Raw genomic sequence first — 26,851 nt, forward strand, 5'->3', positions numbered from 1 at the left:
TGAAGCCCTAGCTTATAGTTTATGTTGTCAAAAATGTTTACAAAACTAAAACAATGGATTATTCTTTTGCCTTCAAAATTAGTTTGTTGCTATGATTTTTCTGATAGTTGTGATTCTTCTGCTTCTAAATTACATATATTAGGTTTAGCGGTATAACTGTTACTGTAACAGATCCTGTGTTTTTGTGAAGATGTTCTATGCTGCATAAAAAGATTGTCAAAATACTTTTTCCCAAATATAACAATGTGTCAGATTTTTTTAAAATTTATTTATAGCATTAAGTGAAGTAAAATATTGCTAATTCATGAGACATCTGTTGTTGATTATCGAACTTTGCAACTAACAGACAGATTTAAAAAATAATAATATATGTTTATTTGTTTTTGGCACGTTTGTGGTTGAGTTCTAATTTGATATTAGTCTAAGTAAACATTATTAGTAAAAATAACTTTATCAAAAATACATAGCTTAAAATACATAGTGTTGCATTGGTATTACATCTGTGCTGGTGAGAGGTTAGGTTGGGTTTTTTTTGTTAGATTTAGTAGGCTTTTGGATTAGCAGAGTAAAAACCCAAGCGGTAAATTCATCAGTATCAATTGATTTAATCATCACATTGGAGTAAATGTATATGCATAGAGCATTTTGTTACAAAACATTTGATAATCTCTCATTTCTCTTTTGTTAGCACAAAGGATAATCACTTCAATGTTAGTATTCAGCCCTCTGTTGGAGAACTGCTTTTACCCGTCACTATGTCAGAGAAGGATTTTATGAAAGAGCAAGGTGAGATTTTTTTTATTTAAGTAACTCTGATAAAGGTGTTTGATTTTGTTTTAATTCATTTCCATATCTGTATACATAGGCAGACATATTATTGTGTGTAGCTATTAGTACCATTCTGTGCATTCTCTTTCAATCTGATACTAATGACTACATTTCGAGAATACCTTCAAATGCACTACTTGACATCTGTTTTAAAACACCTTTGAAAAACCACCCCCCATACATAGTACATAATCAACCTTTGGCCCTTGGGAGTTTTGGTTTCCTAACATAATGCACTAATGCATTTCATATTAGTGCTAATGGCAGGAATTTGGGACCCATCAGCTCCAAGAAATAAACCAAACATGTATTTATGCAGTGTGTGTTTTTATTAGTTCGCATCCCGGCACTGTTACAAGCATATAGTTAATGTACTTTCTCTGCCAATTAGCTTGAAGTTAGCCACAATCTTAAAACAATGCTTCTTACTATAAAAAGAAAAGGATTTCCTGCTGGACCAACCTTTTTAAAAGGAAGTGTGTTATTTCATAGACCTCAGCAGGCATTTTTTGAACATTGCGCTTTTTAAATATTATGAGTGATTCTAGGCCAAACACAAACCTATGTAAATAAATTTAGTGGTTTGAATAGCTCTTTTATAATGAATAATACAAAAATTGTTGCTGGTTTGATACACATGTTAAATTGAACGATCGAAGATGCTACAGTGAATATGAACAAAATTCTTGGGTCTTTAAGTTCTAAATGCTTGAGTTTTGGAGGCATTCAAATTTAATGGTGTATTCTCATCCATCTCAGTGTATGGGGATTTACATGTATAAATGCCTCCACATTGAGATGAGAATATACCCATGGGACACAGTCTCATTGCTGTGTAAAGCTCAGAAATCTAGTATATTTATCAAAGCAGTCAAGAACACCAACGAGTAATGTTATGCAATGCTATGTATTATTAATAACACTTTTGCATCACTTCTTTCTTCTATATTTTTGAATGATTAAGAATGAAGTTTAAGTGCTACTTGTTTCATTTTCTGTGAAGTTGATCACTACAGTGAAAAGTTAGGATTGTGATTTTTTTTTTCTTAACCAATTGATACTTATTTGCTGTTCTTACCCTTTGCTGGCTAAAGCCTGCCTCACTGCCTTACACCTGCTCAGCAAACCAAGGTGAGTGATTGAATGAGGCTTTAGCATATTTATTTTAAACTGTTCCCTTCTGAAAAAACTGTAAGCTAAGGAGATATGCTGTAAGTAAAACAAACAAACAAAAAAAGGTTATTGTACTCCCTCCTCACCATTTTTTATTTGCTTGCTTCTTGATATTTTGATAGTTTTTGCGTGCTTTGCTTTGACTGAGGGTTTTTTTCCTGACTGGCCATACAGAACCATGAGTACATAGAAGGAGTGCACTTGGAGAATAGCTGTGGTCCTCTGTGGAGTTGTTGCCAAAATTCCTTTTTCTTCTGCCATTTTACTTCTATGGTTGTTGATTATTTGTCTGAATAAATCTGGCAGCTGTTTGCTATGTTTAATAGAGCAGAAAGGCTACTCTGAATAAAGCTATTTGAAAATTTGTTTATATGAAGTATTTGTAAATCCATGAAGGTCTCTTGGCATTTCTGTATCGGTCTTTCTGTCTTCCTGAATTCATTCTTTGATGCAAGGCTTGATGCTGGCAAATTTACCATAGGTTTAAAAGCCTTTTCTATAGCATCTTTTTATTTATAGATTTCAGGTGTTTTAGAAAATTCTTGGTAATAGAGGTCTCAGTTGTAAATTTTACACATGTATTTATTTGTTACACAAATCTAGGAACAGCTGTGAGAGTATTTTGAGAGAATTCCTATATAATCTTGGTAAATAAAAATACCAAATCACAGAAAAAAATGAATTTCCTCTGACTTCCAGCAAGATAAACCTTATTAGGAGAAAATGCAGCCCAGTTTAGCTTAGTTAGCATACACTGTTCCAGTTTGTATTTTTAACTTGGATTTTTCTATGTTATCTAAATGAATGTGGTTTTGTGAACCTCCTCCCCACATTTTCCATAGTTTTTTCCCCCTTATTTTAGATGCACAATATTTCTTTTATCCAAAAATGCTTTATTTTGCCTACATTTATATATTCAAAGTTAGTAGCTATGAAGTAGTGGAAGGATGAGTGTGCAAGTTCATAGGGGGAAAAATGAGAATGCACATGGATTTTTAGGATTTTTAATTTAACTTGCATGTTCATTCTAATAAGTATGCTAAGGTGGGAGTACAAAATATTACATTGATATGCAAGAAAATAGCTCATTGTTTCACACCTTTACTCAATTATGTTATGTCGCTTTCTCTGTCTCGTTTTCTGTATTTCCACTTCCCTGATGGCATAAGGAGGGGGGAACAGGCAGGTTGCTGAATATTCATGTTTTTTTAAGATTTTCTAGTGGCGGTACTAGGAAATAGAAGCTGTATATTTAACCACATGCTCAGTGTTATATTTTGAGCCTTACCATACTATATTACTTTGTCCTTAATTCTGCATTGGGAAACCTCTTTCAGGGTAATTCATTTCCTATTCTAACATAATCTTGAGCAGCAGTTAAATTAATGTGGTTTTGTGATTAACAATTTTGAAGCAATAGATTAACATGGTATTACCAAACTACATTGGTCTTTTACTTTGTGATTTAAAGACTTGTTCCAGTGTTTAAGCCTCAGCATTTCATGCCTGGTTCTGCAGCATTTGGACAAAATTCCTATTTGTTGTAGTGGGAATTCTGACCGAGTAAAAACTAGCTTTGGGACCTCTGCCATCTTAAAATTTTTTCCTGCCTTTGCTCCTTTTGAAATCAGTGGCAATACTCCAATTGGCTTGAACGGGAGCAGGATTGAACTCAATTTACTCTCAGATACATAATACATTTCATGTTATGTATCAGTATTATTTTTTCCAATTTTCCTTCCTTTTATCATTCAAACTATGTACTCTTGTTATTGTACCAATCAGTTTACCCAGATTATTTGCCATTTTGTGCTTTGACCAGAGTTTTCCTAGATTCCAGTGAGTAATACAACATTAAAGATGGCACATGTTTCTTATAACTAGATATTAATCATTCTTTCTATCATTAACCTTTTTATTTTGAAAATGTATGTGCATGTAGTAGTAATAATGTACTATGTTTTGCAGTCTGTTTCAAGATACATTTTTAAATCATTTTGTAAAATTCTTAAATGTGAATATAATGGGTGCACTTTAATCCAGAAAAACATGGTTTAAAAAAACACAGAATGTTTACTTAATTTTATTAAGATTTATGCATCCAACTTGTGTTCCTAACAAGCAAGTTGCTAATTCTTTAAATGGTCAGACATTTACTATTTTCTGGCCCTTAACTACCACAAGCAATCATATTTGATGCCCCTTAATTAGAGCACCTTTTTTTCTTTCCAGGTTCTTTTCCACCTCAGCAATCGAGACAATACATTTGCTTACCACGCTGCTCTCCTAAGTGTTCTTTTGCATGTAAATTAATCTTGATTCAGTTTACACTGTCATGCTGAGTGGTACAAATTGCCTATAACAATAAAACAGCATGAGTTAAAAATAAAGGGGGGTGGAAAGGCAGATTGAATGTGTGCCTTACTTGATAGGATGTTACTTTGCTTTATGCCAATACATTAGTCGACGATAATGAATCTTCTGTTCTGAAAAGCATGGTTTAGTTGATTTTTTTTAATTTTACTTCAATGGAGCAGTACCTTGTCTTTTATAGAGCAAGTTAGACAAACCATTAATGACAAGAGTGTTAAGGTTAAATATGAAGCAATGCATTCACTTTTCTGAGTGCTATCCATCTTTCCATTTACAGGAGCTTGACAAAAGTACTGGCTTTGTACAACATTTCCTTTAATTACATGCTGCGGGAAACAGGCTTTTAACATAAACATAGTTGCATTCATTTATTCAACATTTGCTCTTCAATAGAGCTTAATGGAGAAGGTTTAAATCCTAAATGAGTACACACATCTCTCAGCAGTGTTATGTCAGTCCCTGTGCTCTGCTTAAAAGCAGTTTTAGACTGCTTATGTAGTTTTTAAAGCTTTTGCCTAATATTGAAGTTAAACAATTTGAAACAGAATGTACCGTTCCCAAGCTAATGCTGATCTTTATATAAGTTGGGTATTTGTTTGCTCTTTTCATGAGTAAATCATATTCCAAAATATTCCTTTATGGCTCATCAACTACTTTATTTTACCTTGTGTTTCAGGGTTTGCAACGAAAACTAATTCAAATTATAGTACATGAAAATGTTCACTTTTAATTTTTAATCAATTTATAGGCATTTTAATAGAATTTACAATATATTGTTCCTAAAAAGGTTAGAATTTTTGAGAGTTTTAAATAGCTTTGATTAGGTAAATTTTATTGTGGATATAAATATTTAATGCTGCTTTTAATGCTTCACATTTCTACTTAAGGTACAAGATTCAATACTTTTTAGCATGTAAACGCAATATATTCCTTCTGGATTGTCATGTAAGGATACGTGCACTGTGTTAAACTCTAGGTACTTTCGTTCTGGATTTTAATTGACATCGATGTCTTGGTAGTGTGCTGTTCTAACCAGTGAATGTTCATGTAAGAAGTGGAGTTTTATTATACTTTTATTTTTATTGCATCTTTTCTTCATGTGTTTGCATAGAAGGTTGACACCTTAGTTTTATTTTGTACTGATGCTTAAACTATTTTAATTATGGTTTATTGTGACATTTTAAAGAGACTGATGCTAGCTGATTATCCAAGTTTCTAATTTGATAACTTTATGTACTAAATTGATCTGTTGACTACTCTCTGAATTTCAGGATTATTTTTAGCAAACTGATATAAAATAATTAAGCAGAGCGGTTTTCATGGTTAGAAGTTTAAAAGAATTCTTTATACTTGATCCATAGTTCAAGTATAGTTTATTTAATATTTCATCTCTGTATGTTTGCTTTGCTCTTATGTATTAAGTACTCTTTCTGAAAAAGAGCCACTTTGGTTACACACTTGCATTAACTGCATAATGATCTGTGTAATGTTATTATTAAATTTTTCAATGAGGATTTATTTTAACATGTTAATTGGGAGGTTTTTCACATTTAACAAATTTAACTTTTTTGTAAGTTTCTTTTAGAAAACATAGGAAAACTTGGTTTTAGAAGTCTCTTGGTTTGGCCTTATTCAGTAACAGACCAATTTATCAGTTCCTCCTAGCTTGCTTTAAAAAGTATATTTATAAAGAACTATTTCTCTTAATATTCCAGGAATGCTTGCAGGAATGAATGAGACATCTACTACAATTACTGTTGCTCCACAGAATTCCACTCCTTCTGTAATAATTCAAAAAGTAGTTAAGGCAGCAAACCTGGGGGTTGTTCCTTCTGGTCAAGATAACATACACAGGTAAGCTAAGACTGGCATTTGTTGCAGAAACAAAGTGATGCAGTGTCAACTTGATCTTACTCAAAAAAAAGCAGTGCTTTGCAGTAAAGTATGGCTGATTTGGATATTGAGGCTGCTGCTGCTTTTTTGTAACCTACATTTGATAACTAAAATGTCAAGCTACCTTCTTCATTCAGTTTTACCAGTGTATCTCCGAAAGGTAAAGTTTTCAAGAGTGTCCAAGTGGTTTTGGAGCCTTATTTCCTTTTTCAAAAGTGACTTAGGCATCTACATCCCATTGACTTTCATCAACAGATTCCAAAAATCACACAAAACAAAAAACAAAACAAAACAAAACTGATTCAATCAACTATTAGATAAAAACGCCACAAAAGCCCCACTAAAGTGCCTGATCTTTATAGACACTTTAGACCCACCCTGAAGTAATGCACTGCCTCTTCCAGACATGCGCAGGGCTCAGCACAGGAATGCACTGGAGTTAAAATAAAACACTGGGGGGGAGGGTTCTTTTTTAAGGTCTTCAAACAACCACCATGACTCTGTAAATACAAAGATGTGTCTCATGTGGACGTTATTTATCCACACGTTTCTAAATACACAAGGCTTCCAAAAAATGAGATGCTGTCTAACAAAGAAATGAAAGTTTCCATACAGTGAGTGTGGGGAATTTCATAATTTATGTTAATCGTTATCTGAGGCACATATCTACACTTTCTAAGCCCAGTTTTTTACACTAGTCTCTGCTATTAGTCACATAACCAGTTAGACTCTGAGGATTTAGAACATGCAAGATACACTTGTTCCCTCTCTCAACTGAGTTGTTTCTTGTCCCAGACAAATTCCAAAACACCAGTGCAGATAAATGCAACTCACCCAAAATCTGTGGTGTTGAATATCAAGTTGAATCTCTGACTGTTCATTGATGACAGCTATTGATGTACTAGTACCAAATCACTCACTACAGTGGACCTCCTTGGTCTCTGATTTGGGACAGGAGAAAACGGAAAAATTAGTGGTAGAAAATAACGAGTAGACAGATTCCAACCCAGGCTATTATTGCAAGACTTCATTCTGGCCATGGAATAAGTAAACAAATCACTTTTTTTATCTAGCAGCTACTAAAGCACATGTTCTCTGAATTATTCTGGACTGTGAATTCCCCAAATCATCCAAAATGCTTCTACTCAGTTCAGATACAAAGTACTGTTTTTTAGCATTATCCATTTTTGAGAGAGTCTTTTTAATATGCTAGGAACCTTGTATCTCATATAAGGCTGATATATAGATATGTTTTTTCTTTCTTTCTTTCTTTTTTTAATTCAACCCATAATGTGGGATAGAAGTAGGCAAGCCCGGGCACATGTGCCAGAGTATGGCACACAAAGATATTTTGCTTGGCATGCACGCCTTGGAAAGGGTGAAGCTGCACTGCCATGACAAGGATCAGATCCCTCGTAGTTTCCCCACCATCCACCCTTGTTAAGCCAACATCTTAAAAGCCAAGGTTGCGGGTGTTTTTCACACTCTGCCCAAAAATGTTTCTGACCCCTGGGATAGAAACACTGCAGGAGTCCTGGCCAACATACATTCAGGTTCTCTGCCAGGAGAATGGTGATTCTCCTAGTAACCCCAAAGTGTGCAGACATTCAATCTTTTTCTTTCAGTGCAAAAAAGGCTGCTCCAGGAGAAAAATAAATCAGGAACAAACAAATTTAAATTGTTCCTGGGAGTTTCTCCCAGGAGACTGAATGTCTGTACTCCTTCTCCAGGCTCAACCTCTCCTGGGGAGCAAGAGGAGTAGAACCAGAGGAAAGGCTCCCCTGTCTTCCTGAGACTGGAGTCACCTTGATCTAAAGGAAGTGTGGGGGGTAGCTGGTCCCCCCCAATTCTTCCCAGCGTCCCCCTGCCTCTTTCCCCATTCGCCTACCTGCTACTCAGCTGAGCAACAGGGGTGGTGGTTGAAAAACTAGCACAGCCAGGAGCTGGGCTTATAAGCCTGGCTCTTGGCCATGCTGGCTTCCCTTTGCCTGTCCCTGCTCCTTTTTTCAGTAGTAGTTTAAATGTCAGAGGAGCCAGGAGCCCCTCTGTATGTCCAACTTTTGACCATGTTGGCTTTTCAGTAGCTGTCCCCCACAACTCAGCTGGTCCAGAGTAATGTGGGGCAAAACAGGTTGATGTGCTGCCGCAGCAAACAGCCCCTTCCTGACCTCACACTGCTGATCAGCCCAGAGCAATACAGGGTGAGGCAGGGTGCTGTGCCCCTGCAGTAAGCTCCAAGGCACTCGCTTCTTGCAGCAGCAACTAAGTGTTCCCCCCCTCCTGCATTCTTGCAGGTCAGCCAGGAAGAGCTCAAGGAGCTGGCCTATTCTCCTGTTGGAGAGAACTGTTAGAGTTCCAGCCCCAGAGGAATGCCCCCTTCCTGCCAATCTAGCTGATTGATAGGATGGGGTGGGGACACTCTTCCAGGGGTAGGGACCCTCCCCAGCTGTCTGTGGCAGCTGCTGCTTTTCTGCAGCTGCCAATTGCCATTTGACAGTCTGCCTCTTTTTCCAGGCAGGGGAGAAGGCGTGCTATAAATTTATGAGTTCCTCTAAGGATGGGGGTGGCAGAGGAAGCAGCCCTCTAGTGCCCCTTCACTGGAGAGCTTGTCTATGAAGCTCTCCAGTCATAGGATTGGAGGAACGTTTGTACAGTCCATCTCTCAGGTTCTTCCAATAGAAATGAATGTCTGAATGCAGCCACTGAGCCATCTAATTTCCCTGTAGTATTTGATATGGTCAGTGTCAAAGCAATTAATATGGTCAGTCTTAATTAGGGTAATTTATTGGGGCAGTTTCTGCCTGCCTCAAAGAACCTGATTCCCCTCAAACATGCATAGACTCAGTTTTGACACCTTCTCCCTCACATGTTAAGTCCCTGAGGGATCAGTGTTGCACTAATCTTCAGTGTAAATTTAAAGACTTGTGAAGTTTTTGAATCAGGGCAAATAATCTTGTCCAGTTTATCATAACCTCGGTATCAGACTTACACTGCACAAAGGAGAGGGAATGTTTGAGGTTAGGGCACTAGTTTGGAGTTAAAAAAAAAAAAAAAAAAAGTTCAGTTTCTGGCTAAGCCAAAAACTTCTTGACTTTGGGCAAGTCTTTCTGCATGTAGTTGTCCTTGTTCCAGTTCCATGCTCTACTCTCACAGGAGTTCCTATAATCTCACTGAAGAATGTTAAAAAGGGTGTATCCTCCCATTAAACAACACTTGTTTTAATTAAAAATAAAGTCTCATGTTAGCTATTGTCTTTCAGGAAGATGTTGTTTTAGATGCAAGTTGTTAGATCCCTGGGCAGTCTCTTGCTTGTTCTACACCTACAGTATCATAAATAGATTCATTTCCATCACTACCAGCCAGGAATGCTAACATTTTAGGCAATAGCCTTAATAAAGAAGTTTGGGTTTAAGTCCTCCTTCACCTTGGGCAAAGACCAAGTAAAGACAGTTCTATTTACAAAAGCAAGACCTCTTGAAAAATCATGTTAGGCTTTCAGAACTCATTTAAATTGCTCACTATATTGTAATAGTTATCAGAAGAGTAAGATAAATCCAGATGTTAAGAGATAAATCCCTTCCTGTTCATTCCTTAAAGTGGCTACAACATGCCTGTTGTGTGTAAAAAGCGTGAAAACCAGTGATTCTGAACTCTTTTGGACTCGACACCCCCTCATTGCACTTAAGGCATCCTTCCATAACTGTTGTGAACTGAGTGACACCCAGTTTCAAAAACAAATTTATATATTACATTGCTTACCTCCTCCTGGAGGGGCTGGCATTAGGAATGAGAGACTGGCCAGGCAGAAACAAGTATGAGCCTACACTTATGTTCTTATATCCTCACACTTTGTGGCACCCTTCAAAAGAACTGGTGCCACCCTTGGCTGCTGCAGCACCCTTGTTGAGAATCACTACATTAGACAATTGGAGAATATGTTTTCCTAAAATTCTCCATCCAAAAAAAGAGATTCTATAAATAACCACACTATAGTGTAAGAATATGGCTGGGTGCCCGGGTGGCTCCCGCATACAGGGGCAGCAGTGACTTCCTGCTGCAGCCACAATCGCAATCATGCACCTGTAGCAAAAGCCAGTTTTTTCACTCCCCATTCCCATTGGCACCTGAAGTAGTTGCCTGTATCTCCCTGCCCAAGTTATGCCACTGTAAGTGCATCCAATACTGAGTCAGTATTTCTGCTGTTCTTCCTGTTCCTTTATATTGGTTGTTTGAAGGTATTTCTCTTTTAAGACTAAGTCTTCAGCAGACTTCAGGGTAAAGTTGTCTCTTAAGCAGTTTAACTAGGCTTCTTGGCTCCATTCAAGATTGGCGGTGTTCATCCAGCAATAGCAGTTATACAAAATGTAGACTTTTTAACATCCACAGCACTGTAAAAAGTCTTTGTATATCTATCACATACCCTATCAACAGTTCCCAAAGCTCAGGATTCAGTAGTAGTAGGTCATCTTTCTTTTGTTTCACCATGCCTAAGAATATTCATGGGTATTCTAACTATAGTTGTTAGCACTTTTTTTTACTAAGAGGAAGTACATTCTGCAGTTGAGACATTTGGCCAGGAAAGCCAGATCTCAATTTGAACGTTATGATTCAAAAAATGTTTCACTCCTGGTGTTGCTGTACATCTCAGGAACTATTGTGAGCTTGCTTTGATATTTACTGGGGCAACATGCATTTGGCTCAGGAAAGGCTACAGAATATGATTTCACTATCAATTACCTCTCCACCGTACAAATTAATATCCTTCTTGCTTCCACATAACACCATAATCACTTTTGCACAGCAGACTTCAATATTCATCTCTTCTCTGACAATGGAGTTCAAACATAGATGACTCGTGGGGGGGGGGGGTATGTGCCCCCCCTGAGATTGGCCACTGACCCAACACCACTCAGGACAGGGCAGTTTTTTTGCCACGTGGGCCAGCAGCGTGCTGGCGGGGGGGGGGGTATGTGCCCCCCCTGAGATTGGCCACCGGCAGCGGCTTTTGCAGGCAGCCACCACTCACCACCTCCCCCCACCATTGTCACCCATGTCTGCAGGCAGTCACTGCTTAACACCAATGCTGCTGCCTACAAATGGTTCACCCCCAGTCTCAGGAGGCACCAGTCGTTCATGAGCTGAAGGCTTCACACTATAGAAGAAAACCTGTGTTCCAGAAACTGTCAGGAAATTGATATTGTGATGGACTCAACCTGCTCATTTGCTCAGTGGAGATACGTTGTCAGATCCTGACTGGACTGGACTGGTCTTAGATTCTAAACTGAAAAAAGTGACACATTTCTGATGAAGTGAACTCAGGCTCATGAAAGCTTATGCTATAATCTGTGATTTAATTAGTTTATAAGGTGCAACTCTACCTAGCAATGTTAATCTGAAGTCAAGAAGAACGCAAACTACCTCTTCCCATCTTTCTGAAGTCTCAGGCGCAGAACTAAGTGCTTTTTCTAAAGTGGAGCCTAGCTGTGCCAGAATAGTAAGAAGAACCATAACCTTTTCATGTAGATTCTCCTGACTTGGGAAATTCTTTGGGGCAGGGACTGTGGCACCTCTTATTTGTACAACATATCTACCACTTCCTAAGCAGTAAAGGAAACAAATAAATTTACCTTTTACAGTAACAAAGTGATCCTGAGAGGTGGTTCAGTTTCATTCCAGTGACAAATTCCAGCTTTCACTTTAATCACATTTCCTCCGTTCTTTATTCCATTGTAACATTTTCTTACTCTGGACGAAGTTATGAGTTCTATTTAAATAGAAATTGTAGTTGTAGTCTGGTACAGTTACTTTTTACCCATAATGTTTCCACTTGGCTTTTTTGTTTGTTTTGAGGGTTAGTATTTGGGGGAGGAAAAGCTATGTTTTAGGAACCTATTTCAGCTCTTGCCTCTAGTATTAATTTTGATGAACTCAAAATTAATACTAGAGGCAAGAGCTGAAATAGGTTTCAGCTGTGGAGACCACTTGAGTTCATTTCTTGGAAATACTTGGTATGTGTCCTTTTTGTAGAAAAAGAATTGCTATATTTAAACTGACTTCTTTTGTTGGTCTGCATTGTGTAGCATGATATTACATTAACCTATCAAATAATTGTTCTGATTGCTGCATTATGACTGTTAAGGAGTCCTTATTGCCTGGTATTGAAATGTACTAACACTATGAATTTTGCATCATTTAATATGAACATATCTAATGTGCATGAACAGTTGTACACATCTTGGCTTTTTAGTCAGTCCCATTGTACACAACAAAGATGTAATTTCTATTAGAGGGGCACACTTAAATGAATACCTCTTAAATGAAAGACATGTTGAGAGCATGCTTTTGCATAAAATAAAACATAGAGAAATATACGTAGACTTTAAATAAATACTTATTTAATTGCCAAGCTTATATTAAAGCTTTTAGAGTAACATAATAAACTGAATAAAAAGTGAATATAAGAGCATGGACAATTGTATTTCTATTCTTATGGTTAATTTGTGAAATAGAAAGTAGTCGCTTGTTTCGATTCTGTTAAGTTACGTAGAGCAAACCTACGGAAAATGGTTTATGTAGTCTAGTAGGAATATGTGCACTGCACTGTTCTATTATTTAGACAATCAGGCTAGTTCAATAATACATGTTGTATATATGTTTTTTTCAGAGGGAATTGTTGTATATTATTTTAAATTTTAAAGACTATTACACTATTTGCAAAATATAGAATGTATCCTAAGAAGAAAAATCTTATTTTAGAAGCAGCAAATACAACATCAATCCTCCTTAAACATGAAAGCTGCAGTGAGAAGTTATATGCATATTTTTCATTCTATAAAATATCTCCCTGTTTCACAGAAGTTATGAGGATGAATTAATGTTTGCAAAGCACTTGAAATGTATCTAATTCTCTTGTTATTTGTTAAGAATCTGGATAGGCATTGGTTTAGATGGATTTAGATTCTGTCTTTCTAAGTGAATTCAGCATTAGTCATCTTAGCTCTCAAGTTAATGTATATTTTGTCGATCTGATACTACTTTGATAAAAAACTTATATGTAACTAAACATACACTAGGAGCAAAGCATTTAAGGGCTCAAAGACCTCTTTATAGTAAATGAAAGCAGTATTAATTACTATGTTTGTGGACTAAGATCAGCTTTAAAAAACTGATGAATTGACTATTTCTTGCCGAAGTGGAAGATCTACTTCAGACCATTCCATTCTCAAAATAAGAGGATATATAACTGAATTGAAGATGAACCCTGTAGATTGCTCTGTGCAATTGTTTCATAGTTAGTAGAGTCGGAAGGGACCTAAGTAGATCATCAAGTCTGACCCTCTGCCATGGCAGGAAAGAGTACTGGGGTCAAACAGCCCCAGCAAGGTGTTCATCTAGCCTCCTCTTAAGGACCCCCAGGGTAGGAGCCAGCACCACTTCTCCTGGAAGTTGGTTCCAGATCCTAGCCGCCCTGACTGTGAAGTAGCGCCTCCTGATATCTAGCCTAAATCTACCCTCTACTAGCTTGTGACCGTTATTCCTGGTCACTCCTGGCAGTGCTCGGGGGAACAGTGACTCCCCCAATGCCTGCTGGTCCCCCCTGACTAGTTTGTAACAGGCCACTAGATCCCCCCTCAGCCTTCTCTTGTGGAGGCTGAACAGGTTCAGGTCCCTGAGCCTCTCCTCGTAGGGCCTACCCTGCTGCCCCCTGATCATGCGAGTGGCCCTCCTCTGGACCCTCTCCATGCTGTCCACATCCCTCCTGAAGTGTGGTGCCCAGAACTGGATGCAGTACTCCAGCTGCGGCCTGACAAGTGCCGCATAGAGGGGGAGGATCACCTCTTTGGACCTGCTCGAGATGCATCTGCGGATGCATGACAAGGTGCGGTTGGCCTTCCTGACTGCCTCCCCACACTGCCAGCCCATGTTCATCTTGGCATCAATGACGACTCCAAGATCCTTTTCTGCCTCTGTACTGACGAGAAGGGAGTTCCCCAGCCTGTAGGTATGGTGCTGGTTCTTCCTCCCCAGGTGCATCACCTTGCACTTGTCAGTATTGAATCCCTTCCAGTTCTCATCTGCCCACCCATGTAACCTGTCTAGGTCCGATTGTAGCCTATTCCTTCCTTTTAGCGTACCTACATCCCCTCCACATCTTAGTGAAGACATCAAGTCCTTTGAAAATGGTTCTTAGGCATGCTGTTATCCCATCCCATCTCCAAATGGGTAGTAAGATATTGGTTTTTCTTCATATCTCAGTTCACTTTTATATTTTCACTTGGAGAGATAAAGACTGAAATTTAAGAGTCACACTGTGGTCATTAGTCTAAACCCTCACAAACACTTATCCAGAGAATTTCTTCATATCAGTTTTCTTTTCAAGAATATTGTATCATCAGAAGAGACCACTGCAGATTTCTTAAGTTTCCTTTTCATCCTTCTTCTGTTCCAACCCCTCCTTGTCTGGGGTCTTGGCAGCACCCCAACACACAGTTGTACTCATTTCCAACTTTTACATTTTATATGTACCCATTTTCACCCACCCTATCTGGGAAGCAGGTAAAACCTCCATCTTGGCATTCTTCAGCTGCAGCATGCTAGAAAGACAATGTGTTATGATATATTTCACCTATAAATTTTGGAAGGGCTTGGACTGTAAACAGGAAGTTATGCCTCTCTTCTAATTGGCAAATTATCATGTAATGTTATTCAAGGCATAAAATTCCTGTAAGTTCTGTGCATAAAAAGCAAGAAGGGTGACTGCGTGCCAAGAACTTTTTTCCAACTACTTAGTTGGTCTAATAAAAGGTATAACATCTACTCAAAGAACTTTGCCTACCTTGAATACTGAGGCACACTGGCTCAAAAGGATAGGACTATCCATGGAGATGTTTCTTACACACAATATTTTAATCTGTTATCTCCAAGATACAGTAACAGCTCATCCAGATGCAGCCACAGAGAGCAGTGAGAAATCTGTCACAAAACCATGGGGCCAGACATGAAGAACAAACTGGTCTGCTTCTCCACTCGTTTACTTTGTCGTCATGCTTGTACAATTCCTTTTGAGGTCACTAGGATTATGTTCACTAAAACTAGTGTAAAGGAGCGAAAAATCAGGCCATCTTAAGAGTGGCTGATATCTATATTCCTTCCATTACATCTCTGAACCTCCTCCTGACCAGCTAGTATTCATGTTTAAGGCAGAATCATCCAATATGAAACTCTTTCCCCTTATCTAGCTCTGGTGGTCATTGTACTACAAATAGATGTGGCCAAGAACAGAGTTCTCACAAACGTCATCCTTGAGGATTTGCTTATACAAGGCCTCATCAATGAACGAAAGTAAAGGTCTAAAACTAGCAGAGTGGATGCTGAACAGTTTTTTAGTTTAGCTGAGCTAGCTATTTACATGAAGTCATCATCCATTCCTGTCCTTCTATCTTGGAAAGAATCCATGTTCAGTGACATGGAATAATATCACAAGGTGGTTTAGAAACTAACAGTGACCACAATGTCATTTGCATATTGTAATATGCAATATTGTAATATTTTCAGGATGGCCTGATCGTGGTCCAACACTGATGGGAAGGTTGGCATCAAGTCCCTCAACATAGGCAGATTTTGTTAAATTTTGGGTAGATTCAAGTAACAGATTTTTTCATTATTCATCTGTTTCAGGATCTCATCTGCATCTTCAAGAATGTCTTCAATATTCTTCACTTTCCTGTCTAAAGTGCTTTAAATAATTGCTACTACTTCTTCCAGTAGAATTTCACTGGCAGAGAGGCCTTATCTTTTATTCTACTGTGGTTTTTAAGGGCACTAAAAGCCCTTAGATGATTCATTAGCCAAACAAGTCTTTATCAGGACTCAACATATCATCCAGTTGTAATGGTTCTAAATCCAAAAAACAGGGAAAAAGTATTAGATATCTCTTTCTCATAGCTTTCATGTGTTTAGAGACAGATGCCTCAAATTTCCTATTAAGGAGGACAAAACGTGGAAGTCAAATTTTGTTCCTAAATTATCACTGTCAGTATAGCAGAAACGAGGCTCACTATGACATTAGAACCCAAATCTGCACTGCTACTAGTTGACAAGTAGGTCTGAATTATAAATCCAGGAATGTTCAACTGGGTAATGTAAGACTTTAAGATCCATTTTGCACTGCTTCAGCCCAGTAGTCTTTTCTGAGGCTTTTGCCTACTTGCCAAACAATTGGCCTTGGCCTGAGAGCTCAAATGAAGTGAAATTTACCTCTGGCAGTAGTTTCTATGAAGCTGTTGTTGGAACTGTTCTGCTTCCATGCCTTCTTAACTGTGTGGCACAAACACCTCCTTTTACTCTTCTGGGGAGCTTCACAAAGTAACCAGATAAGTAAATTTGTGGTAAGCATAGGGCCTCAAATTTGTTTCCTAATTTCTTTAGTAAGAACTAATTAAAGGGTTAAGTGGCCTAAGCAAAACACTTAACTAGTCCAGCTGGTTCTTAATGGGTTGATAAAGACCTTATTCCTAAGTTATAAACCTAATGGAACACTGACACTAAAGTTCTGCTTCTCGTAGAAGTGTTTTGCTTTAGTTTTAATAGTAGGAGACCCAGGCTATACACAGAATAGTATATAATCGAGTTAAGGTACAGTTCAGCTTTCAGTTTCTTGAAACTCAGCTTGCATCTTTTTACTTCCCTTAATTTATGATGGCAGTAATGACTTGAGGTAATTTTTTTCCAGGCTATTAATAGCAGCTAAGTTAAGCATTAGAACTTCCATTCCACCATCCAGTAATAGTCCCAGTAAAGAACCTCCTTGTTAGTCATTATCCTTAAGTAAATATTTCTGCCCCTATCTAATGAGAGAACTACCATTTTTATAGAGTGATGTTCTTTATAAAAGAAGTCTAAGGCTCTCATTGGAGGGTATTAGTATCGTATTCAGCATCTGTCCTTCAAATAACTTGCATCTGCTCACTGCTAATAACAGTCCTGCCTACTGAAAAATATTGTGGGGTCCTAAGTTGTTTCACGTTATCACTATTTGAAATTTTTGATTTAATAAGCATTAAAATACCTAAAAGAAAATACTTATAATCAAAACCCTTTGTGGGGGCATCTTAACCCTTCAGATATGCTATTGAGTTTGAATGGCAGTTATGGAGTTAATTTTTTAAACATTAATTTTCAAATTTAATTAATGAATTTAGATTCCCTCAATCTTATAAGCATATGAGAATAGCAATTGAGATCTTAAGTTAATCAGAATAGATTATTCTATCACAATGGGTTGACTGTCCACTAGAGGACAGCACTGCTTTTGTATCTGAATGCTTTAAAGTCCAAACTATATGCACCAGCATATTCTTCAAAACAAAACAAAACAAAAATCCCAAACAGGCATCTCCTGAGTTGATTATTTAAACAGAGAGCATTTAACATTTGCAAAACTAACCCAACAAGGGATTTTTAATTTAAAACACCGCTGATCCAGTTTTATATTTAATTTTACTTTTTGTAAGACAAATTGCTTTCTTAGGATTGAATACACTTTGCAAATGTAAATTTATAGTGTATCTTAAAAAATGGAATGTATGTAATCCACAAACACTTGTCACATTCAATGCCTGATTCCTAGAGAACAGAATGCATTTAAGAACTAAATAAGTTAACTTTTAAGTTGGTTGGATATCGTTACAGTGTGTTAGAGTTTTCACTTAATCCAAGTCTTGAGAAGCAGATTTGGATTCCCAGCCCTTATATGCTGGATAGGTTGCTGAGCTAATGCAGGGATATAAAATTTTGTGTGAACATTCAGTGACTGAGAGATGGAGCAGTTCTTCAGTAATAAGTGAAATGACTCATTTGCACTCTGATCTTTGTCGCAAGTAACAACAGAGCAGAATGGCAGAACTTTCTTTTGGCAGAAAATCAGGATGCAAAGAAAAGGAACTAAAAATGCTACCATACAAATATGTATATATTTCAGCTCTAATTTTTCTCATTAAACCCACAAATGTTTAATAAGTTTAAAATAAGTATAGTGTGATGATACAATAAGCATTTTGAAAAATATATGGTGTATTCTTTTTCTGTTGTCTTTCAAAATTACATGAACCGCTTTAAGCAGATAAGAGATGATTTCACAATAACTAGAAACCATTTCTGTAGTTCATGGTCTTTAATTTTCTTGGCTGCCTATAATTGATACCAAAAAAACCCTTTTCTGAAATGGCAAGTTTTAAAAATCAAAATTGTTTCCTTTTTCTGTATCACTGTTTTAAGTCTTTAACGTTAGACTTGCCCCAGTATCAAAACCATATACATAGTAAGGCTGTCACCAATATGTATGTGTTCATGTTCTGTAGCATCTGTGGCAACTAAACAGCATAAGTAACCAATAATTTTGAGATAAATTGCCAAACATAAACTTAATTTTGTGTGTAAATGCAATATTAATCAAGGTAAAACAAGGTTCTTTAGTATTGAAATGACATTTTATTTATATTAGAATACATTTTGTAGTTTGTCATTCAGTATTTGGAAATCAAACTAATTTACACCAATATTTCTTACATACATTCATTGTGTAACTTCATTACACATTTGTCAACTTTGGACTAATTATTTTTGTACAGCTAGGGCAGGGCATTGCATCTTGTGGTCGTCTTTCTTACTAATAGGATTCTGTCTGCTTCAGCAGGCAGTAATTGAAAGCTTCATGTACAGGGTAGGAAAAAAAAAGTTTTAGCCTGAGTGGGCCATTGTCACTGCTTCTGTTAATGACTAGAACAGAAGAGAGAAGAAAATTGAACTTAAAATAGGAAAATCAGAGACCAGGAAGACCAGCAGAAAGAAAAGAAATAATTTCTTAGGCCTGTTGAATTAAGTATTAAAAAAATCTTATACAAAACATATTCTCTAATAAATTTGCTTTTTTTCCAAATGTTGAATTTTTAGGGCAGGTTCTAGACCAAATTACTATTTTATTGTAGTGTATCCAATAGCTAAACATTTTGGAACCTTTCTGAAAAAAGTACTTAGACTGTACGTTTTGGCCATCTTTTTTGTAAAAGTACAGTAGAGTGTACAGTGGTCACCAAAACAGTCAATATCTGAAATTCTAGCTTTCCCTTGTACTAAAAATAGCAGATTCCCATAAGTCATGTTATTGTGTAGCAGGTGCTGACAGAGGTTGATTTCACTTAAAATAAGTACATGACACAGTGGTCACTGTTTTTACCTAAATATTTTAAAGAATAAAAACTTTCTGAAAAATATAGTATAATGAAACTGATAATGTCTCAATGTTGTTGACTCTATTTGTTTCTTAACTTCTAGCAAAGACTGCATGTTTCTTTTGAACATGTGTAAATCGCTTTTCTCCCGTTCTTATGATTCAGTGCTCTTTCTTAAAAAAAAAAAAAAAAAAATCAGTAACCCAGAATACGCAAGTGATGCTAGACATTGCTGACTAATTTTATGTCTCAGCTATAGAGAGAAATATTCCACCAGGAGGAATTTTGCTTTCAAGTTGGTTATTTGTTTAATTATAAAACATACAGGAAAAAATTAAAGTAACTTTTTTCATGACAGTTAAATATACTGTTTAGCAGACAGAAAACACAAAATTATTTTCTCGATCACAGAAACAATCATGTTGAAACTCTTGCTAGGGGGTGAATTATTGAAATGTACTTGTTTTCATTCTAATTTATTTTTAATTTTTTTTCCTGATTTGTTGGTATACTTTGTCATAGCAGGTTTGTTCAAATAGCTGTTAATATTCCATGTCTAGTGAAGTACCACCAAAGGACAGCATACCTTCTTACATCTACAAGCAACGAACATTTACAAGTTAAACTATACTGTGGCACAGCTAAGTTTTCAGGAAGTATTTTTGAGTTATGCTGCAAAGTCTGATTTCATAGTCAACAGAAAAGTTTCCTGTTTTTATATTTGTGTAAAATAATTAAAAAAAAAAAAAAAAAAAAAAACCACAAGGGGGGAGTAAATACTGACACTGTAAGACAAAAGGTAGATCCATAGCAGCTTGTAAAAAGCAAACATCTACTGTAAATAAGTGATTTATTTTCACTACTGAAGGATATTCAATTGCTTTCTTATTTAAAAATCTGGTTGAACTAGAGATGGATTTTGTTAAAAACATAGTGGTCATGTTATTTTTAAGTATTAGCATCTGGTAAAGTTGTATCTCTTTAGTCTTAAAAAAATAAATATTTCTTGTTATCCAAAACTAAAACAATCACCGCTTGAAAATATCTGAATAACTGACACGCATGGTTTTACTGATCATTAATCTTGTAAACAAAAGTCAGCTGCTTCATCATTTAGAAACTGAGTTTATCTGCAGAAACTATATCTTTTGAACATATGTTTTATAGAATAATTAATTTGGCAATGAAATGATCTTGGCCATTTTAGGGAAACCATTTTGCTTTCCATGGTTCAAAATCAGTAAGTAAACATGTTGTTTCACATTTTAAATACATCTTTTTTTAAAAGTGAAATAAGTAATTACATTTTCCACTAGCCCTTTGTTTCAAAAAGTGTTTCCAAATCAGTATCCCTTAAAACAGACAGTTGATTAAATATTGTAACTGTATACATACTAGCAGTTTATGTAGCATGGTCATATTAGCTCATCTTTAGATCCTGCAACATCTATATAGACTTAGGTTTGTATTCAAGAATTTTTCATTCAGAGGTTTGGAAAGTGTTTTAGTTTAGGGAAAAAATCCAGTTTTTTAAATGGCACATGTAAAAATCTGACCAGAACTGACCTCTGAGGCTTTTGGCTGCATTTGCTTTATCATAACATTGACTTTATATCACTTTCAATTTTTTAATAAAAGAAAGGGGGTAAACAAGCCTTGGGGCTATGAAACGCTGCAGGAGTGCCGATTACAGAGCTTTTTATGTACACATTCAGACATAATCTGCTTCTCTGTTGTCCCAAGACACAACCGTTAAGTAAATAAAGAGACTAATAAGACTATTGTTTACATAATTATCACCCTGTCAAATCAACATGAGAAATACAGATCTTTACACTGTGGAGCAAATAACTAAAATGAGAAACAGAAGTAGCCTAATAGCTCATTTTTATAGTAGTAATATTGTAGTTTCAGTAGAAGCAAGATTTCCCTATTAGAGGGAAAGTCTTAAAATAATCTGTAATTTGGACAAAAAGAAATAGAAAGCTGTGATGTGACAAAAAGAAATAGAAACCTGTGATGTCCCATACTTTCTAAATTAGTGTAATGTATTATGAGGTTTTGATATGCTTAAAAAATAAAAAAGAAGAAATTACTTCCCATTTAAAGAGAATCTGCTTCCTGCTTAAGTGGCTAATATTTTAATTAAGTCTGGAGTGAAGTTTTTTGAGTATCTCCTGATAAACTCCTTCTTTTATGTTGATGGTAATTAAACAAATCCCTAAGGATCCCAGTAGGCGCTTTGCAAGGCCCATGCTAATTGTCAGACATGAGACACTGACCAGTTGGTTTGCTCTTGAATAGCCGACAGCGTGCTGTCAGCACAGCAGTTTTATTTTTGTGTATTGTGAGCTGTTGTCAGGGCTAACTGGGTTCTATTGTGGCTGAAGATGTTGGGCAAATTGAGGCAGATGGCTCTGATTCAGACACGTGTCATTCAGAAAGGGGAGAGGGGATTGGCCCTGCAAAGTGGGGTCACAGTGGGTCACAGACCTGCTCTACACTTGTTAGTGTTTTCAAAAGCCCATGTGCAGCAACTTTGTTGTTCTCAAGTAACCAAAAAAAAAGTGTGGTGCACTGCTTGTGGAATATGGAAGACTAGGCTGTTGCCATCCTCTTCCTTCCTGTCTCTGGGGCCTGACTGTGCATGCAGAATGAATTAACAGGATTGACAGAAGTTCATTGTGCCTAAAATGGCTTTTCAGTCAATTGCAGTGCTTAAAAGGCTAGTTTTGCTTTTAATTCCGTGTAATTAGCAGGTTCTTCATGTCTTGGAATTTAGTAATGGAGCATTAGACCTCGTTTGTGTTCTTTTTACAGTATTCAATCACTAGGAAAGTATATTTAATGTTCTACAGATAAATAAATTCACTAAAGGAGGAAAGATTTGATTTTGCAGAAAGTTTACTTGCTTACTATATTACATTGTTTCATATTATTATGATAGGTAATTTGAATGTTTTTATGTTGAAATAATTCATCACCTGCCATGAAGATGAAACATCTCCAAAAGACTGCATTTAGAAAATGTCTAATATTTTCAGTATATGTTTTACTAGTTTTGGTACAAGATTTTCATATAGTTTTAAATACAACTGGATATTAGTTGTACATTTGGGTATTATATAATTCGGTATTAGTTGTGTTAATACCTAAAATTAGATTATAAAAAATTATTTCAGACATTGTTGTCCTTAATGCTAAGCACACAATTCTTATATTAAATTTCATACTCTTATTAGATACCAGAATCTAAATATATTTGTACCATATGACAGAAAAATCTTTGAGGAGTCTGTAAGGGGATGTTAGGGTTTCTCCCCTCTACTGGAATAATTAAACTGAAAAAGTTTTCTAATATTCAGTCTCATTCAACTATTGAAACAATGCATTAGCAGCTTTTGGCTTAATATGAAGGTCTTCAATGATTTTTCTTCTTCCAGGTTTGCAGCTAAAACTGTGCACAGTGGGTCATTGATGCTAGTCACAGTGGAGCTGAAGGAAAGCTCTACAGCACAGCTCATCATAAACACTGAGAAAACTGTGATTGGTTCTGTTCTACTGCGGGAGCTGAAGCCTGTCCTCTCCCAGGGGTAACCTGCTTACATCTGGACTTCAGAATCTGGCACACAACAAAAGTGCCTGGCATCCACTACTGCTGCCTTTCATTTATAATAATAGCCCTTCCATCTGGCAGTGGGGGAAGAATACACTCTTGACATTCTTGTCTCCTGCTTTAGAATGCTAGTGTGTATCTATCATGTATGCAAGTACTTTCAGTTTTTTCCTGCTTGCTAACCAAAGAACATATATTTTACTGTCAGTTATCCACGCTCTTAAATGTATTTCCCATTTGTTCAGTCCTTGTGCTTCCCTTCTTCCCTTCCACTTACCTCTCCATTTTTCCCTGCTAACAGACAAATATTAGGTAGTAAAGTTCAGGAAAAATGCACTTGCTTGAGAACTGAGCTAAAATGTCAGAGGGAGACTCCACAGGATAGTATAGATGGGTTTTGTTGTTTGAGAAGTGTAAAAGGACAGTAGGTACTACAACATGTCCTTGTCCTCTCAAGTTACTTGTAAGCTTAAATCCATATATATTGTAAAATGTTGTTGCCAGTTGCTGCCATGTTTTCAAATATTTCTAAATGTTCAGATTCTAATAAAGTTGAATTACAAATCAAATTTTCTCTTGTTTTAATAGGGAACTAATTACAGTGATTTATAAGATACTCACTTGAAGTAAATCTCATACTGGCTTGCATCTCCATCAGTAAAGAGAAATTACATGACAAAAAGAAGCATTTGGCCTCCAATTAATTTTAATTATTTTAGCATTAAGTCATCTCTTTGTTAATAAACTAGCAAAGATTTAAAAACAGTTGTCCATAGTTGGGATAAATAGTCCACTTTCAAGTTTGCCCATTAATGAAAGAGTGATCAGTACAAGGTTACAGTAGATCTTATCAGTCAAATTTTGCTTCTGATTCTTATTCTGGATTTTACAGTTCTGGAAAATCATGTTTACAGGGCGAAATTCTCTCCACTTGTATAAAGCCAGAGCGTTCTGGCTTTATGCAGGTGGAGTTGAAGCAAGGAGAAATAATTTGCCCCCACCTCTCCTCCCTTAATCTAGGATGAAGAAAGGGAACTGCTGCAAGGTCTTGCCCACCACCCCTGCCCCTGGTTGGAATTCCTCTAGTGGCTTTGATCTCCCCACACCAGTTACAAAATGTTACTGGGCCTGGCCATTCTAACTTAAAGTGGCCTTCCCACAGTAGTTTAAATTACTCTGCCGTGCAGAATTTTTCCATGACATGCCAAAAGCAACCTAGGACCCCCTGCACAGGCCTCAGATAGGCCTTGAGTGATGCTGTTTGCCTTGAATTGGCTTTCTGCATCAGGAGTGCATTGCTCTTACAAAAACTGTTTCCATTTTTTATATACACTACTAACAATTCTTTTAAGGTTACATATAGCCATATCCAAATGCAGCTCTCACAATCTATACAAATATTTGTATCAGTTTTGAAAGATATTGTATAAGTTTTATCCGTGCCTTTGGAGTTTGACATCATAAATAAGTGTTTAGATTGCAGTAGCATCCAAAATGTGCTAGGTGGTTTTTTAATAATAGAATGAGCTGATGTTCTGAATAGTCACTTTAAAAAAAAAACAAAGTTTATATTGTATTCTAATGAACTATCTTGTTATGAGATTGATACGTAAAAATTTTCCTAATAAGGTGCCATTCTCTCTCTTGAATTCATAAAAGTAAAAAGAATGTATATAAGAAAATCTCCAAGAAAATGCAGGTTGATGCCAAGAGTAAATTGAGAAAATGCTAAGGTGTAGGTACAAAACCCAACACCTAAAGCACTGCTATTATTAAGGATCCTCTGGCTTTTTCATTATTAACCAGATTTTTGTGAGCTTTGTACCTTTATATACAGTTTAAATTTGTTTAAATGTCTATTTTTCATTGATGTAGACTTTCTTTATTGATAGTAAGGGGAGAAATATTTCATCTAGTACAGTTGTTTAAAAGTTAAAATACTTTCGTGAACACTAAAATGTCCGGTTTTCAAGGCATCCATTCATAATGTAAATTAACTTTGTGTATTTATATATTAGAGTATATTATACTCTTGAAGGATAGTTAGTGTAAGTCTCCTGCTTTCCATAATAATTTGTCATTTTCTTTCATACTCTTCATAATTTCTAGGGCATATTACAGGTTATTGGATTTGAAGTGGATAAGGACCAGGCAGTGGAAGTTTAATTCTTTAAATGTATTAAACTATTAATTTAAAATCAGGGATATGGCTTTAGTGGGACACATAGGTAATTCTGAACTTCCTTTCTTTTGTGTCTGTATCACAGAGCACAAATGTAACGGTTATTGGTTACATTAAGAAATAGATTAATATACATAGTCATTCTTAAAAAGGTCATCAATGAAAAATAGCCTAAGACTGCATACAGATGTTCATTTCTACCAGAAGAAATTTCTTCCAGTAGACAAAGAATCCAGGAGCTGACTTGTACAGATATTCTTCCAACCCCATGACTGACGAGCTTCACAGGCAAACTCTCCCAGGCAGGGGGCACTAGAGGGCTGCCCCCTTGGCCACTCTCGACTTTGGGGGAGCCCATTAATTTGCACCCTACCTTCTTCCCTCAAGTGGCAGTTGACAACTGCAAAAAAGCAACAGCTGCTCCAGACAACCAAGGAGGGTTCCTGCCCCAGGAGAGTGCCCACTCCCCACCCCATAGTCCTACCAGTCAACTGGATTGAGGAAAGCCCTCGACATGCCCGGTCCCAGCCCCTGCAGTTTCCTCTTGTTCCCCTGCCACTCAGCTGAGCAGTGGAGGTGCTGACTTAAAAGGCAAAGGAGCCAGGTGAATGGAGGCTTTCCCCAGCCCAACTCTCAGTTCCCCTTTGTTCCTAGCCACCCCACCACTCATCTGGGCAGCAAGGGAGAGCAGCTGGGTTAGGGAGACTTTCCTGGAGCTCCACTTCCAGGCACCAGCTTTAAAATTGTCACGCAGTTGGGCAGCAGGTACAGCATGGGGAAGCCAGCAGGAGCCAGAAAAGCCCCCTTCCTCTTCCCAAAACCATGAACTGTCTGATTTGGGGAAAAGGCAAGGAGTAGTAGCTGCTGATTCTCTCACCTCCCAGTTTATGGGAGGGTAAGCAGCTGTCCCTCATTGGCTTCTCAAGACCAGCATGAACCCAGTTTTTGGAAGGAAGCAAACTTTTCCCCTGGCTCCAGTCTTCATAGTCCCCAAGAGAAGTTAAACCTGAGGAAAGTAGATACACATTCAGTCTTCCAGGAGAAATTTTTCTGTGAGTAATTTAACTCTGGTTGTTGCTAGGTTATTTTTCTCCTGGAGCATCAGTTTTACTCTGGAAGAAAAAGCCTGAACACATCTGTACCTTTTGAGTTTCTAGCCGAACAGCTTTTCTCCCAGTAGGAACTGAAAGTCTATCCCTGGCCAAAGTTATATCCCAGGATTAGGTAAGAGTAATATGAAGTAGTATTTGAGGGACATTCACTTTAGTATTATTATACATGGTGTATCAATGGGGTAGTTTTCAAAATATGACTGAGCTGGCAAGAGATCATCAAACTTTATTGGGAAACTTTATAAGTACAGCTCAAACTTTGTTACTATCTTCATTGATATGAAAAGCAAATTTAGCTGTATTTTTCTTTAACTCTGGTTATTTCAATTATGCCTGTCAAGAAATAACTCCCTGTCTTCCTCACTGCCGCAAACAGACAGCCCTCCCGACGCCTCACCCCCTGTCTCATATACTACCAAGCCTACATGACTGTGTGGAAAAATTC

The 26,851-nt window shown here is 37.0% G+C and overlaps 1 protein-coding gene across 3 annotated transcripts in view; it reads left to right on the forward strand.

Annotated features, from left to right (window-relative positions):
- AP3B1 (adaptor related protein complex 3 beta 1 subunit) overlaps positions 1–23,681 on the forward strand; it is a 291,241-nt gene extending 267,560 nt beyond the window's left edge. For all 3 annotated transcript variants that reach the window (XM_019532203.1, XM_019532205.1, XM_019532206.1), the window contains 3 exons: positions 689–786; positions 6,090–6,228; positions 22,940–23,681. In XM_019532203.1, coding sequence (XP_019387748.1) covers positions 689–786; positions 6,090–6,228; positions 22,940–23,093 — 391 coding nt within the window. In that variant the 3' untranslated portion in view covers positions 23,094–23,681. The remainder of the gene's footprint in view (positions 1–688; positions 787–6,089; positions 6,229–22,939) is intronic.
- Positions 23,682–26,851: the final 3,170 nt, after the last annotated feature.

The sequence above is a fragment of the Crocodylus porosus genome, unplaced genomic scaffold, assembly GCF_001723895.1.
Source record: "Crocodylus porosus isolate Cpor-Errol unplaced genomic scaffold, CroPor_comp1, whole genome shotgun sequence".
NCBI lineage: Eukaryota > Metazoa > Chordata > Crocodylia > Crocodylidae > Crocodylus > Crocodylus porosus.